Source organism: Euleptes europaea, chromosome 7, assembly GCF_029931775.1.
Source record: "Euleptes europaea isolate rEulEur1 chromosome 7, rEulEur1.hap1, whole genome shotgun sequence".
In the NCBI taxonomy this organism is placed as follows: Eukaryota; Metazoa; Chordata; class Lepidosauria; order Squamata; family Sphaerodactylidae; genus Euleptes; species Euleptes europaea.
In genome coordinates, this window is record NC_079318.1 from 80,819,990 (window position 1) to 80,836,884 (window position 16,895).

The 16,895-nt window shown below is 48.4% G+C and overlaps 1 protein-coding gene across 1 annotated transcript in view; it reads left to right on the plus strand.

Moving 5' to 3' along the window:
• Positions 1-8,724: 8,724 nt before the first annotated feature.
• The window catches only part of PCNX3 (pecanex 3), a gene marked incomplete at its 3' end in the record, with an annotated part of 46,229 nt that continues 38,058 nt past the window's right edge, over positions 8,725-16,895 (plus strand). Inside the window, exons 1-6 of the mRNA XM_056853434.1 lie at positions 8,725-8,997; positions 10,960-11,156; positions 12,680-12,782; positions 13,427-13,466; positions 13,974-14,069; positions 14,516-15,805. Of these exons, the coding sequence (XP_056709412.1) occupies positions 8,845-8,997; positions 10,960-11,156; positions 12,680-12,782; positions 13,427-13,466; positions 13,974-14,069; positions 14,516-15,805 (1,879 nt within the window). The remainder of the gene's footprint in view (positions 8,998-10,959; positions 11,157-12,679; positions 12,783-13,426; positions 13,467-13,973; positions 14,070-14,515; positions 15,806-16,895) is intronic.

Genomic DNA, 16,895 nt, shown 5'->3' on the forward strand with positions numbered 1-16,895 from the left:
ACCAGATTTATTATCACAAAGTAGAGACGACGCCAGGTTTAAGAAGCAAAGGGAGAAAAAAGCTTTTTTTATTTTGCCAGGCAAAAGAGGAAGACATTTCAGCCCTTTTCGGGTTCAAAAGTGAAAGTCTCCTAACAGACTCCGCCTAGTCCTCATATTTATACTTTTCCAGAGTTCTTTGTTTTAAGAGGATTTGAATATCTCCTCCTCTCAAATCCACCCTAACTCTGATTTCATCTTTGTGGTCACATGTATATGATCTTATCTGTTATTTGGTGATATCCTGTACCAGATACGAAAAATCACCTGCTTTGTTCAGTTTAAGTTAGACAGGACTATTTTCTACTGACTTATATAAATAACCACAGCTTACAAATATAATAGAAAAATAACATTTTTCTAATATGCTAGAATTAAATTAATTAAAATCTTACACATCCCACACCTGAACTCTCTCTAGAAGCAAAAAACAACTAAACTGATGCTTTGGTCACGCTGAGAAGACAAGAGTCACTGGAAAAGACAATAATTCTGGGAAAAGTTGAAGGCAGCAGGAAAAGAGGCAGAGCCAACATGAGATGGAGTCAGTGAAGGAGGCCACCGCTCTCAAGACCTGAGCAAGGCTGCTAACAATAGGACGTTTTGGAGCTCCTATAGGGTCGCCATAATTTGGAAGTAACTTGATGGCATTTAACACACACTCACACACAATGCAGCAATTAAATTCACCTGGCATCTCTGAGCATATCGGTGCGCTAAGGATTCCCCACTAGTATCTACGCACGTAAGTTTCATGTCAGGAACAAAACCAGGGCCTACATCTCTTCAGAAGTTAAGTAATGGAAACCAAAGGATTTTGTGGCAACAGCAGTTCCATAGTCTGTAGAGCCCTGCATAACCACAAAGCCTGCACACCTTACTTTGCTCTTTCTCTGAAGCCAGCTAAGCAGCAACTTCTGCCTGTCTGTGCTGGGCAGGGTGCATTTTCCTCTCTATTGCAGATGAATTCCCTCCCCCCCCCCAGCATCTTGTATACAGGAGCAGAGCAAGGTTTCCAGCAGGATACCCGTAGTAGCCCTTTTCCTTCCCCACTGCGCTCAGCCCAAGCGCCTTTGTTCGGCGCAAATAATACAGAGCTTGCGAAGGGCCTTTAATCTGAGACCTGGGCCAGCATGGCAGCCAATTACAAAGGAGGAAATTATGGGAAGATAAGAAGAGTTGTTTTTTATATGCTGACTTTCTCTACCACTTAAGGGAGAATCAAGCCGGATTACAATTGCCTTCCCCTCCCCGCAACAGACACCCTGTGAGGTAGGTGGGGGTAAGAGAGCTCTAAGAACGGTGACTAGCCCAAGGTTTCCCAGCTGGCTTCATGTGTAGGTGTGGGGAAACCAACCCGCTTCACCAGATTAGCGCCTGCTGCTCATGTGGAGGAGTGGGGAATCAAACCCAGTTCTCCAGATCAAAGTCCGCAGGTCCAAACCACCACTCTTAACCACTACACCATCGCTGCTCTGTTGCGTTCATCCAAATCACTGGTTCCCAACCGGGGGCCCGCGGACCCCCAGGGGCCCGCGAGAACTAAATTAAGGTCCGCGAAACAAAGTTCTAAACCCATAATAAATTAATATTTCCAATTAAAAGTTCTTTATTATAAAAAATATTTTCAAATATTATTCTAAGTTTAATGTTTAACTAACAGTTATGATTAAAGTTTATTTTCAAATTATCGGAATTTTTATTTTGAACCTTGGGGTCCCTGCACCGAACAAAAAAGTTCTAGTGGTCCCTGGTCAAAAAAAGGTTGGGAACACTGATCCAAATACTGAAAAAGCTGGAGCAGGTCATGTGACTGGCTTCCTCTCTTTGATGGGAGCAAAACGTTTCTCTCCTACTGTTGTTCTCCTTGCCCTCCAGCTTTGGGTGGGTCATGACGGCTCCCCAAGCCTCAAACCAAGTCAAATGAAGAAGTCACCGCAGGTTGGACCCCCTGGCTTGATCTTGCGTGTTCTGACTGGCACCAGGTCTCAGGCCTCATAGGCAGAGAAAGGTCTTTCACAACTCCTGCTGCTTCAGAACCTCTGAATTGGTGGTACCAATGACTGAATCAGGGGGCCTTCAGCATAGAAAGTGTGTGCTCTGCCACAGCCCCTCTCAAAAGTACAGCCTCATTCTCCTCTTTAAGGCAGGAAGTTCCAGTAGAATAAAAACTAGCTGCCTCCTGCTGAGAGATCAGGAAGGAACCCCTCAACGGCCACCACGTCTATGGCTGCCCCTAGACCCCGTAATACATAAGGCCATGTCTCCTTCACAAGAGGCAAATCTGATCCATTCTCTCAGCTCATGTTCTATATTCCCAGTTGTACTGCGTTGTTTATTTGATGTTTTATGCTGCCTGGTTGATTAAAAAATATACTTTGAGATCTGCCTCGAGTCTCAGCGAGAAAAGCAGGTTATAAAGTAACTAGCAAAATAAAATAATCTCCTCCCTGAATCAGTGCCCCCTCCCCCCAGCCCCGGCCATACTTAGAAAAGCAGGGATATACTAATTATTTAGTGCAGGGGTCCCCAACGTTTTTGAACTTGTGGCCAGGTTGGGAATTCTGACACAAGATGCTCGGTGCAAGCACAAAAGGGCTGCTACAGGAGGCAGGGCCAACCACAAAGTGGACACTGCAGGAGAGGGAGTAGGGATGCCAGCTTCTAGGTTGCACCTGGGGATCCCCCGGAATTACAGCTCATCTCCAGACTACAGATATCAGTTCCCCTGAGAAAGTACCCCACTGAAGTCCCTGCTCCATCCGCAAATCTCCCAACCTGGATCTGGACACCTTTACCCCTGCCGGTGGCCGGGGGGGACCAGGCAACCCTAAGAGGGAGACAGACAGAGACAGAGGAAGCCCAAATGCAGGGGACAAGAGGAGTAATTTTAAAAACTAGGAAAGAGAAAACAAAACAAACACACATGGCGGCAGCTGGTCCTTAAACAATGATGTTAACTGCATAGCTGATCAGTTCTTCACTGGCCAATCAGAAGCCCTGCTGGCCACACCCACTTTCTAAAAGCACTTGGCAGGTGCCAGAAAAGGTGTCAGTGGGAGCCATGTTGAGGATCCCTGATTTAGTGAGTGTTTGGTCCCGGCTTATCTTGAATATATCCAGGCAGGAGAACAAACAAGTGTGTCATTGAACCCAACACATACTCCAGCCTCTGGACAACAGGACCCCAGGGTGAAGAATGAATGTACAGGAATCTCCAAAGCACAAAGGTAGATTTTAGCCTTGGGGGGGGGGTGTCTACTTTTAACTGTGAAAAGTGTCACCAGCTTGTTAATACTGGAATATGTGGCCCAGCAGGCAAGCCGAAAATATTTGGGCCCTCAGATTGAACTTATTTGGGGGGATTGTTTTAAATAAACAGTCCGGACCTTGATTATCGGAGGGAACACTTTTATTCATAAAATCTCCTTTGAAATTTATTGTCAGCCATGAAAGCCTTGATTCTGGTTCCAACATTTATACAGGCCAGTCCGGTTTCCACCAGAAGCAGGCTCTTTTCTGTTATAGCTCAAGAGCATTTCCAAAGGATGCCTGCTTATCTCCCTTCTCGTCAGTCTTCTGCAAACAAGCAAAGGCAGTCTTGTTTGATTACTTCTTTCTGTTGTGGCTGAAGTTGCCAAAGAATCAAAATATCAAAACTTAAACTTCAAATAGTTTCTGAACCTCAGTGGAAAAGCAATATGTATATTTAACATTTATTTGGTGCTCTCAAAGAGCTTTGCACATAGTACCTTGTCATAATCTTTGCAAAAGCCCTGTAAAATAGGTTAGTATTATTAACTCCAGAGGGCAGAAGGGTTGGGGGGATGAAGCTGGGAGAAGACTGCTTGCCTAAGGCCATATAGGGAGCTTACAACAGAGGCAAATTTGAACTAGGGGCCTCCCAGAGAACAACTCTCTCTTTTAGCTATTATATTTAAAAATTGTTGCAAGTATCATTTTCATTTCATTAACCTTTATTGGCATACCAAAAGACAGAGATAAAAACAATATACCTCCAAAGGGCAATACATATAAGTTACAAGTCAGGTTAATAAAACTTTTCTTGTTCTTTAAGAACTCCTGTAAGAAATTCAGCCACGGTAGCCGTAATTTTAGGATCATGATCACTCAAAAGAAATTTGCATTTCACTTCATTACTCCTGTAACTCTTGTACTGGAGCAAAGTAAATAGCAGTTTATCCCGCAAAGTCACATAGAAGGGGCAATCTAAAAGGATGTGGTCAATTGTATCCAACAAATTTAAACCGTACGTGCATAGGCGTTCGTGTCTAGGAATCTGAAAGTATCGGCCTAAAAGCATCCTAGATGGGAATTCGTTAACCCTAGCTAATAGAAAAGCGCGGCGATGAGAAGGTATCTCTAGGTTATCTAGATACCTAGCCTTTTACCCGATCCATTATTAAGGCCTAGGGCCGCCGGAGAACAGATGAATTGTTGCAAGTATATAATGTGTAGCATTTACATGGCACTTTTTGCCTAACTGCTCAGAGCACCTCTCTCTTCAAAATCTCAGTTGCTCCATCAGCCTCAGAAGGCAGGCCTCTATAGCTGTCTATGGTGTTGCCATAGGTAATTTGGTGCATTTGTTTTGGAGCAGAGGTTTTGAACCAGCAATGCTTAGATCATGCTCTTTGCAGCACTTAAATCTCCATTGCCTTAAAAATACATTTACCTAAATTTATTTGCACGTGTCCACTTTTTTTTTTGTCACCGACAAGTCCCCGCTGACTTATGGCTACCCAGTAGGATTTTCAAGGCAAGAGATGTTCAGAGGTGGTTTTGCCTTTATCTACCTCTGTGTCAAGCTCTTGGTATTCCTTAGAGGCCTCCCATCCAAATATTAACCAGGGTCGAAGCTGAGAGTGTGCCAAGGGCACCCAACAAGTTTCCATGGCACGAATGGGGATTTGAACCTAGGTTTGCCAGATCCTAGTCTGACACCTTAGCCACTACACCATGCTGGCTCTCTATCTTTAACATTCTCCTTTTGTTACCTTTGCCTCTTTCTGTCCCTCTGCTTTTTCTCACTAAATTGTCAGATTTACTTCCATTATGAATAGGTCATACGAATAACTGAGATGCATAAAGATTACTGAGCTAACATGGTGTAGTGATTAGTGTTCAGATTTGGATTTGGAAGACAGATGTTCTAATCTTCATTCTAGCATGAAGTATGCCGAGTGACCTTGGGTCAGTCATATTCTCTCAGTCCAACCCTAACCCAAGCTACTGTGAAGAGAAAAAAATATATTAAAATATTTTAAAAGTGTTATGTATGGTCTTTTGCTATAAAATACTTATCAAAGAGCTGATATAATAAAATCATAACTAAAATATAAGTTGTGTGAACGTATAACACCAGAAACCAACAGTGATCCATGGCGCAGATGGATTAAAACCACCCATCTGTAGAGCTAACCAAAAGTCTGCCATAAAAGTTTTAAATTCCTCCCCCAAATCAAGAGGGTTGATACCAGATGTGCCTTGTTAATGAGGGAATTGTACAGTTTTGGTGCCACAATTACAAAGTCTGTCAGAAGTCGCTATCTGCTGAAATGCAGAGGATGGTGGTACACATCAAGGTCCGCTCATGATGAAGAAGGTATCAGAATTGAAGTTGGAAAAACAGGTATTTGAAATGGGCATGGAATTGTGTGAGATTTCTCAGTCACTTTCCCACTTGCATATAAATTAAATTTGATGCCATTGTGATCACTATTGCCAACTGGCTCAACTACATCCACATCCCGCACTAAATCACAGGCAGCACCACAGAGTATTAACTCCAGGATCGCCTCCCCTCTGGTTGGGTCTATGACCAACTGTTTGAGGGCACAGTTATTTAGGATGTCTAAAAATGTTATCTCTTTGGCTTGACTGGTAAAAGGTAAAGGTCCCCTGTGCAAGCACTGGGTCATTCCTGACCCATGGGGTGACGTCACATCCTGATGTTTCCAAGGCAGACTTTGTTTACGGGGTGGTTTGCCAGTGCCTTCCCCAGTCATCTTCCCTTTACCCCTAGCAAGCTGGGTACTCATTTCACCGACCTCGGAAGGATGGAAGGCTGAGTCAACCTTGAGCCGGCTACCTGAAACTGACTTCCGTCGGGATCGAACTCAGGTCGTGAGCAGAGCTTTTGACTGCAGTACTGTAGCTTACCACTCTGCGCCACGGGGCTTGACTGGAGCATACATTTATCCAATCAATATGAGGGAAGTTGAAGTCTCCCATTATTACTACTTCATTACCTTTACATGCTTCCCTAATTTCATTCTCTATCTCAAGATCACCCTGAGCCATTTGGTCAGGGGGCCGATGGAACGTCCCCAGTACTAAATCTCCTTTGGGTTTGATTCCCCACTCCTCCATATGAGCGGCGGAGGCTAATCTGGTGAACTGGATTTGTTTCCCCACTCCTACACATGAAGCCAGCTGGGTGATCTTGGGCTAGTCACAGCTCTCTTAGAGCTCTCTTAGTCCCACCCACCTCACAGGGGAGGAGAAGGCGATTGTAACCGGTTTGATTCTCCCTTAAGTGGCAGAGAAAGTCGGCATATAAAAACCAACTCTTCGTCTTCTCATCTAACCTGTTACATTACAATCAGCCAGTTTGGATTCAACACTCCAAAATGGCTACCACAAAGACTGTACATTACTACTGTTGGGCCTAACCTAATAATTAAGGTGTTGAATAAATACTTGTTACTTCCTGATCCTGATGCCTTTCACCTGTGGCTTCATCAGGGGATCTATCGAAGCATAAGTCTCCAGTCTCACCTTGAGACTGCTCAAGGTGAGACTTAGGGCTGCCAGCCTCTGGGTGGTGAGTGATCTCCTGCTATTACAACTGATCTCCAGGTGACAGAGATCAGTTCACCTGGAGAAAATGGCTGCTTTGGCAGCTGGGGTCTATGGCATTGTACCCCATTGAAGTCCCCCCCCCCAAAAAAAAACACTGAAGCTCTCCTCAGGCTTCACTCCCAAAATCTCCATGTATTTCCCAACCCAGAGCTTGCAAAGCTAGTGAGACTGGAGACTTAAGCTACAATAGATCCCCTGATGAAGCCACAGGCGAACTGCGTCGGGATTAGTAAGTAACAATAAAGGATTTATTCAACACTTTGTTTCTTTTCTTTTGCTTGTTACTGCTGGTGTGGTCTTGACTTCTTTCCTAACCTAATAATTAAGTATCACAAGCACCAATATTATTACATCCAATAAAAAAGGTAACACGAATAGAATAACTTAAATATGCAAACCAGTAACAGCTAATTTCTTATGCTATCTCTTGCTTGCAGAACAAACGCCTGCTAGGGTAGCCAGCTCTGAGTTGGTGAATACCTGCAGATTCTGGGGCTGGTGCCTGGGGCGGGCCAGGTTTGGAGAGAGGAATAACCGAACTGATGTTGGTTGTCTGGAGATGAACTGTAATAGCGGCAGATCTCCAGGTGCGACCTGGAGGCTGGCAACCCTAACCCCTTCCCAACCCTTGCAGCATGAAACATGTGCAGAGAGTGGCTTCTTCCATTTATTTCTCAGTGGGAAAAAGAAAGCTTTCCCATCTGACTTAAGCACACCAATAAACAAAACTTTTTAAAAATCATTCAACTCCCTGCCCTAAGATAAATTTAAAAAAACCCGGAAATTAGCGCGTGCGCATTTTTCGAAGTGACTCCCGCTGTTGTACCCAACATCCGCCCTTCTTTCGTCCCGCCGTTCCAGACGCGCTTGCGCACCTGCCAGTTTCTCCTTATTGGTTGAAAACTAGGCGCGCGTGCGGAATGAGTCTTCCTTTAACTGGATAGAGGGAGCAGGAATAGGGCGCATGCGTAAAAACACCCAACTTGGCCCTGCACCGCTGAAAGCGGGAATAGCGCACGCGCAACAACGATTGTTTATGCTCGCGCATCAACATTGCTGGCTTCGTGACCCTTTGCTTTTCCTTCCTGTCTAGAAGCGGGGAGGGGGGAGGGGAATAATGGCGCCTGCGCGTTGCAGTGGCTGTTCCTCGGGCTCTTCTTCCGGCCTCCTCAGTCCTCGATTAGGCTTAGGCGCCAGGATCCCCTCCTCGTTCTAGCCAAGTCAGGTTGACCTTTGACCTCGGAAGTGAACAAGAGTTGGGATCGCTCTACGCGGAGGGGGGAGAGACTGGGGTGGCCGTTACCCGGTTTGTTTCCGGTTTCAACTTCCCCCAGGGACCACCCGAGTGACTCGGAGCAGCCTTTGCAGTTGGCCCCCTGCCTGCGCCGCCAATTAGCCCTACCGACCGCCCCCGATGGAGGCCTCCGCTTAATCCTTATTGAGGTTTTCTCCCTTCCTGGCGAGCTTTTTTTTGGGGGGGGGAGGGTCTGCCGCCTTGGCCTCTCCCTCGCTTTGCTCGTCCACCTTTTGGGAGCCTCGCCGGTTTCCCTTAGGTGTTCTGGGTGCAGATCCCCCAGAGGGTGGCAGAAGCCTTTCCTGGGAGCTACGATGGCGTGAGGGGGGGTTGGGGGGGTGGCTGCTCGGAGGGGAAGTGCAGATAGGGTCGGCACGCCCGCTTTGAATGGGGAGTTCGGTCGTGCCGTGAATCACCCCTCCCCCCCTCTGTTAGGGAAGGGTTTTCGAGGGGGGGTTGCAGCTAAAACTAAAAAGCAGGGTGGTGGGGGGGGGAGAAGAGGGTTCTGGATTCTCCAGCCCTGTGGATCATGGGCTGTAAGCTGCCTTGATGAAGGACGTTGGGATTCCCAGCTGGGCAGTGGTGTTCCTTGAGGAGGAGGAGGAAGAGGCGGCCCCACGGTGGACATGGGGTCGCAGGTCCTGCAGATTTTACGCCAAGGCGTCTGGGCCTCACTGACGGGCGGCTGGTTCTTTGACCCGCACCAAAGCACCTTCTCCAACTGCTTCCACCTCTACACCTGGATTTTCCTGCTCACCTTCCCCTTCCTGCTCTACATGGTGAGTCTGGGGAGCAGTAGGTAATGCCTGCTGCTGCTGCAAAGGTGGCTGGAGGAAAGGAATAGGTGTGTGCTGATGGTATTAACTTCTTTAGAAATTTTTGGTATGGGAGATGCTGTGTAGCTTCATCTTTCTTTTGTATTGCTCTTTCTGTCTATAACAGCTCCTTCCCTAAGAAATTTCTTTGGCCTCCTTTACACACAAAAATTACCCAAAGTCTGAACCTGACAGTACAAATGTAAGAAAACAACAGCCAATTGAGGATTAATAGAGGCACTGGAAGTCCTTGAAGCTTCAGTCCTTTTCATCATTAACTCTACTGGCTGTTCACCTTTTGCATCTGAAGCCTTTCATATCTTTGCAAGATGTCTGTGGAAACTGGGTTTGGGGTGCGATAACTGTAGGCCAAATCTTAAGGCAGTCAGTCAGAAAAGCAGTTTGGAACGACTTGCATTTCTGTTCTTAGCTAGGGGGATCAAATGCTTGACTGGACATAACTTGCTGGATGCTTTCAGTCAAATAGTTTTCCTCACCATTTTTTTCTTCCCTAAATAATCTCGTTTTCTAGTTCTTGTAGTTTCTATGCAGTGCCTTCCTGATGCATACCGAGGAAATCAGCCAGAAAAGAAGTTGTGTTGCATGCGGCCGCTTCTTGTAAAGGGATTGAGAAGCATTGCGGAAAGTTGTTCTAAAACTTGCGATCTGAGCATGGGGCCTGCAGAACATCCCAGGTGTTCAGGCATCCGTAAATGCTATGCTGGCTAGTGCCCAGCAGTTTAAGTACTTGCTCCCCGCATTGGCAGAAGGTTTGTGGTACTTAGGGATTTGAAGTACATCTTTTCAGCTGTGTGTGGAGAGAGATCAGGAAGTTGGTTCCGCTGCGTAGCCACCTTTTTCAGCAACAGTCTTGGAACTGACAAAAGCCCCTTTCCTCCCTTCTGGCTATGGGATTTGTATGCATGTATTTCAAAAAGTCTGCAGCTAGGCAGGGTCTGCTTGTAGCTCTTCTACAGCCTTTCTTGTTTATATGTTTGTTTCCTGATTGGAACTTTTGCTAGGGAAGGAGCAGTAGGACGGCTGAGATTTGTGTGTTGGGTGGCGACTGTTCCCACAATTTTTTTTTGCAGTGGGAATATGGAGAAAAATCTTATTTGGGGACAGGGCTGTAAGAATGTCTGTCTCAGGCACTGTGGAAAAATGGTGCTTGCAAGTGGGGTGTGACGGGGGGGTATCTCAGATGAGGAATGCAAGTACCCCAGTGAAAAGTACAGCAGATGATTTTTTTTGCAGCTCTGGGACTAAAATAGGCTTGTTAGCAAAGTGTCACTGCGAAAAGCAAACTGCGTGCTGATGTCCTGTCTGAGAACCAGCACTGCCAGTCTAATGGCTGTAACACGAAGCTCTTGAGAGGGAGAATGCTTGCTTAAGAAAAGTATTTGCACTGATATTGAGGTTAAAGACTACTTCTTTCCCACTCCCACCCTCCTTCACCTAGTGTACCTCTCTGAGGCTAGGTACCGGGTGGGGGAATTCATCATCCTGATACTCTCAACTTTCGCTGAGAGTTTCTTGCCCCTATTCTCTGTGAAGGTAGCTTTGATGCTTACTATAGCTGTTTGTCAGGTGTGAGAATTCAAAGCAAAACTTCTAAATGTTGCCTCATGATCCAGACACCAGCTCACAAATATAATGCCAGTGTCTGTATTTTGTGGGGTTTTTTTTTTGCTTTGAACATTTGTATCTGAACAACAGTTCTGTGTTACTCGAAAGCTCTTTTCTGTCATTCTCAGCATAATCTGGTTTCAGAGAAGCACTGCTTTGCTTACAAAAGTGCGACCCTTCAGGCCTAGCCTAATTTTGCTTCTGTTGCTCAGAGAGCCGGTGCCTGTTTTGTGGGGCTTTACACATCTTGGACTGGATTTGCAGTCCCGTTGTTCATACATGCCCTTTTTTCGGTGACAGGTGATGCCTCCCAGTGTTGTGGTGGCTGGCGTGTATTGCGCTGTGGTGGCTGTGTTCTTCACCACTGTCAAGACCATCAACTATCGCCTGCACACCATGTTTGACCAGGGCGAGATTGTGGAGAAGAAGAACTCGGTGCTAGCAGAGGGGGCCAAGGCTGATGAAGGAGCTGCTGCTGACGAGGGGAACTTGACCAGGTGAGTAGGGTGGGGTAGCTATTGGCACTGCAAGACCAGGATTCTGTGTTTACTTACCTGGAGTCCGTATACTCTTGGGTTAGGAGTTTTCTCTTCTTCCCTAATAATTTCTGGCCTGGGCTAGCTGTTATATGAAGTACTCCATTAGTCTGTGGTGAGTTGGAAATATCTGGAGTTTTCCAAATTAAAAAGTAGGATTGGTGGGGGGAGATAGCCGATTCCATAGCAGAGTGGTGGGGGGAGATGCAGATTGACAAGCACAGTGCTGAATTTAGGGAACCAGTTCTAGGTTTTAGGCTCAGGTCTGTGGGAGCCGGCTTCTTTCTGAGGTGCCACTGTAAAGCATCTAGCTGTGTGGGCAACCAGGCTCTTGGGATTTTTCCAGCCATCTGAACAGTGATCCCGTCGTCCCTGCCTTGAAGAAGGCCTCTGAAATTCCAGTGGTTGCCTTCTCATGGAAAGCCCAGAGGGTAGTGCCTGTCTTTTCCCCCCAGGCAAATCTAAAATACCGAGGAACTGTCAGTGAAACAGAATCAATTTCTGAATTGCTAGATGGCTTTCAGACAGGACAGCATAAGCTCTGAATGCAGATGCGTTACTCTTTGCCTCTTCTCAGTTTGTTTGTTTGCTTGCATGCTGAAAACTCTGGCATTTTTCGAAGTCTGTCAAAGCCACATAAATGCATGCCATCACACTGGGGGTATATACTTGCCTGTAAGGGCAGTGTGGCTTTATAATATATTTATCTATTTAGATGATTTTGTGCAATTTTCCTTCCCAATGGGGACCCAAGGTAGCTTATAACATTCTTCCCTCCTCTGTTTTATCCTCATAACAACCCTGTGAGGTATAGTGAGAGTGACTGGCCAAGGTCGACTAGTGAGCTTCCATAGCAGAGTGGTGATTTGAACCTGGCCCCCCCAGGTTCTAGTCCAGTGGTGGTGAACCTATGGCACGCGTGCCAGAGGGGGCACTCAGAGCCCTCTCTGTGGGCACGCGCACCGTTGCCCCAGCACAGAGTTCGCCTGAGTTTGTTACTAGAAAGCCAGTGATGTGGGGCCGGGCTGCTCCCCTCCCCCTCTCCACATGCCTGAGGGTATTTCTCACATCACCCGCCCCTCTGCCCAGCAGCCCAATGGGAGCGCTTCCTCCCTCCCCTGTCACATGCGGCAGGGCGGCTCACATGCGGCGTGAGGCTGCGGCACGGACGGCAGCCTGTTGAGTCTGTGGTGAAGACGATTCCCATGGTGGGGTTGGAGAGGAGCTAGGTTGGAGGGGAGCATAGCTCACAGCGTGGCATAGCTGGAGGGGAGCAGAGTGCTCGGGCCAGTATTCAGGTTAAATTGCCGTGTTGGCACTTTGCAATAAATAAGTGGGTTTTGGATTGCAGTTTGGGCACACGGTCTCTAAAAGGTTCGCCATCACTGTTCTAGTCTGATACTCTAACTACTGTGCCCTGTTAACTTCAGTGGGTTAACAGACACCTGCGTGTAACTTGACATAGGTACCATTTTGTCTTGCAGAGACCCTGGCGGAGTGGAGATGACCGTGTTCCGGAAAGTCAGTTCCACGCCTCCAGTGAGGTGCAGTTCCCAGCATTCTGTGTTTGGCTTCAACCAGGTCATGGTACGAATGAGGAGGATACCTTGGGCTGCTTTTGTCTATAATTCCTTCCCTGGGACTTTGCAAATGGGAGAACACAGAAGCAGTGCTTATTTTAGAGCAGTTCAGTGCAGCCAAGGGAAATTTCCTTCCACTGAGAATTGCAGAAGGAGATTGGGGATGCTTCTGGCCTAGTTGAGCTGTTGGCTCCTTTCTCAGTCTGTGATTCTTTAAGTTAAGTTGTATTTTATAAAAAGAATGTTGCTGGGACATGTGTCTGCCTGGGCACTTCACATTCGTAGTCTCCCAGTGGAGAATGCAAGCCACTCTGTGTGTGTCTAGAAACAGACCCATTAACCTCATGATGAGCCATCCGGAAGAGGTTCTGGGGCTAAGACCTTGGTTTAAATTAAGTGCCACAGAAGGGTAGTGAAATAGGTACTCATCCCTTTGGGGGGTGGGCTGCTGCATCTCTGCACAGACATGAAAGAACTTTGCCTGAGAGAATCTTTGCCTGTTCCCTTCTGACCTAGATGATTCATGTTGTTGATCAAGAGATTGTAAAAATGTGGAGATTCTGCTGGCTTCCCCTTCATTACTGCCTCTGTGTTTGGGTATCCTCTTGCCAAACAATAACTTGACTTTCTTGTGTGTGTTTTCCCTTCAAGGATCTGCTGCCTCGCTTGGAGGATGGGGGCCCTATAAGAGGTAAGCAGTAAGAACTCTGCTGATCCTATATCTCTCTCTCAGTATACAGTCATTTGGGGGAGTTATTCACTGAGTGCATCTCTGCAAACCCCTTTGCAATGAATGAACTTGTGTCCAGTCTTTCCCAGACTGCCATGATTCATATCCTCTATTGGCTGCTACCTTATTTATTCATTTCATTTATACCCCACTTTTCTCCCCCAGAAGGGACCCTAAGTAGCTTACATCATTGTCTTCTCCATTTTATCCACCTATCTGTGCGTCTTCCAGTGTGGGCAGGGGATGGTAATGCCACAAGTGGTCCTGATGCCGTCATGCTCCTGAGCCAGCCTGGGGAGTCAGGGTTCTCTCCCTGCAAAGAGGATGAACCAGCGGGGGGGGGGGACACCTTGTGACCCAAGGGGAAGAGCATAGGTTTGGGCTGGAGTGCGCAAGGCTTGTATGCGGAACATTTGTTAGAGCAACTAGGCTGCAAGTCTGTCACACATCTGCTGCTTCATCCTGCAGACATCAAGGAACTTGTCCGTGAGCAAGGCAGCAACAATGTCATCGTCACAGCAGCGGATCGGGACATGCTCCAGCGCCATTCCCCTGAGAACTGCGGTAGGTCTCTGGCCTTGGTTTGGGGACAAGCGGGCATTAAACAAGGTGACCTTTGGTCATTACGTGAAGTGATGGCATCGCTGTATTCTGCTCTATTTAGACCTCACCTAGAGTACTGTGTTCCGTTTGGGGCACCGCAGTTTAAGAAAGATGTAGACAAGCTGGAACGTGTGTGTGGAATCTTTGTAGAGGTCCATTTGTGGTTTGCAGTCTGAGAAAAAAGGCATGGAAATACCATCTATGTAGTAAATGTATCCTTTTGCAAGCTCTGCTACTTGGGCATGGCTGATGTTGCTCTCTGAAGTCAGGATGTTTGCCATTTGCGCATGCCTGTGTATGCACACGTTAATAAAGATCTGGCTACAGTCCCCAGCAGCCAATATTCCTTTGTTGCTTTGCACAGCTGTTTCGGTAACCCTGTCCTCCCTGCCTTCTTCCCTCTGTAGCTGCTGAGGTTCCTAGGGTGCCCTCTGACCTGGACGGTGCAAATGGCAGCCTGTTGCTTGTGCCCAAGATGGAGCCATCATCTAGTGGGAGGAAGCAGCCCCTGTCTCTCCCGGTCCAGACGTCCATCCAAAGCACGGACTCATCGGAGCAGTCCCCCCCAGCCGGGACAGGCTCGCGGCTGCCACGCTGGACCGCCAGCGAGTCGGAGAGCATGGGGGACACGCCGCTGAGTCCCCTCATCAAGAGCAGCTTGAGCGAGGAACTCAGCCAGAGCTTTCTGAGCCTGGCTCTTCCCGAGGCTAGTGGCCACAGCCGCCGCGAGAAGCGCCACTCGGGAGCTGACTACCAGCCCTTGGAATCCCAACCGGAACGGCCCATCAAGACCGGCTCTTCGGATAGCTGCTTCAGCGGCACGGACAAAGAGACACCCAGCACCCTGAGCAGTTACCGCAGTGAGAAAACCAATTCCACCCATCTAGACAGCCCCTCCCTTGGGCCGGTCCCCGGAGAGGGAGTCCCAGGGGAGGAGGCGGTGGCCGGCATGTCTCCGCCCCCAGATGGCGGCAGTGACACAGATGCCCTGTCGGACAGTGAGCTGCTGCGTTCCCCTGAGCTGGGCCTTCTCGGGGAGCTGAGCTTCGACACACAAAACACGCTAAACTCCCTGGAAACGGTCAAGGGCGACGCTGAACTGTGGTGCGGCCCTGAGCCGGAGCAAGTGGTACGGCCGAAGGAGCTGGGCCTCAAGGGCCGCAGGCGTCTCTCACGCAAACACTGCAGCTCCTACTTGCCCATGCGTACCCTTCTGGACAGCAAAGCTTACACGGAGGGCTTTTTTGCCGACGAGGACTCCAGCGACTGCAGCGACTTGAGCCGTGCCTCCAGCTTGCATTCCCAGCACAATTACAGCACCGATAGCTCTTCCAGCACCTCTTGCTACTCTCCTGAGCGTCACGCCCCTGCTCAGCATGGGAAACAACACCCCGTTGAAGCCAAACCCCCTCCGCCTCCACCCCCCGAAGGCACCGCCCTCTCGACCAAACGTTCCCATTACGCCCAGCGCACCGGCAGTACTGCCAGCGCCAAGACCCATGCCCGTGTGCTCAGCATGGATGGAAACAGCGTGGAGGTGAAGCCCCTGGGCCCCCTGATCGTCTCCAAGTCGGACTTGGAGTCTCATGCTGGGAAGCTGACGGCAGAGCAAGAGTCGGGCAGCGCCGTGCGCAGCCAGTCTGCCAACCAGCCTGGCTGGAGGGGGGAGCTGCAAGCCGAAGGGGCCGTCGGAGGAGGTGAGTGCCTGAAATGGCAGGACCTTTACTATGGAATTCCCTGCCAGAGGATGTAGTGATGGCCACGAGTGTAGATGGCTTTAAAAGGGGGTTAAACAAATTCATGGTGGAGAGGGTCCGTCAGTGGTTACTAGCCATGGTGAGTGAAGGGAGCCTCCTTGTTCAGTGGAAGCAAACCTCTGAATCAGTGTTTCTCATCCAGGTTCCCCAGAACGCTAGGGTTCCATGAGAAATCACTAGGGGTTCCGCGAGAAATAGTGATGAATAGGCTAATATGTAAATATATTTTTATGTACATAATTTTTATGTAGGGGGTTCCTGAGACATGAATATTATTTCAAGGGTTCCGCAAGGGTAAAGAGGTTGAGAAACGCTGCTCTGAATACCAGTGCCAGGAGGCAACATCAGGGGAAGACTCCCGTCTCTGTGCCCTGTTCGTTGGCCCTCCTGGGCAGCTGGTTGGCCACTGTGTGAGAAAGGATGCTGGACTAGATGGACCACTGGCCTGATCCGGCAGGGCTCTTCTTATATGTTCTTACGACGTGGGTCAGCCCCTTGAGAGCTCTTGATTGGGGGAGGAGTCTAGTTCTTCAAGGGTGTGCCTGCTGCAGGAGCAGTCTTGGAAGCAAGGCTTGGTGGAGTGAATGGGGTGGGTAACTTTTTTTCCGTCGGAGTGGCTTGGCTCTGGGGCAGGCTGCTTGGGGGACGTTGGGGGAATCTCCCACAGAAGTTCTCAGGAGAAGGCCAGGCAGATGGCTCTTGGGCTCTTTATGACTTGGGGTGTGGAGAGCAGGAATGGTGGCTGAAAGGTCATAAGTGGGAGTCATGGTGGAGCGCACATGCATCCCTGGACTTGTGTCTCACAGCTGTTTTGAGTCTGGGCCTCCAATTTTGGTTTGTATAAACACTAAAGCAACCTGCTCTTATCTTTCCCCCTCTCCAATTCATCCCAGAAGGTGTCCCTCCCGCAGGTTGTTCCTTTTCAGTGAGCCAAGCACCCCCCAGACCAACTCTTTCCCACCTCTTCTGATTCCATCTTGATGATGGAGAGCCTGCGAAGCTGGTTATGTGTGTGGCGTGTGTGTACTCC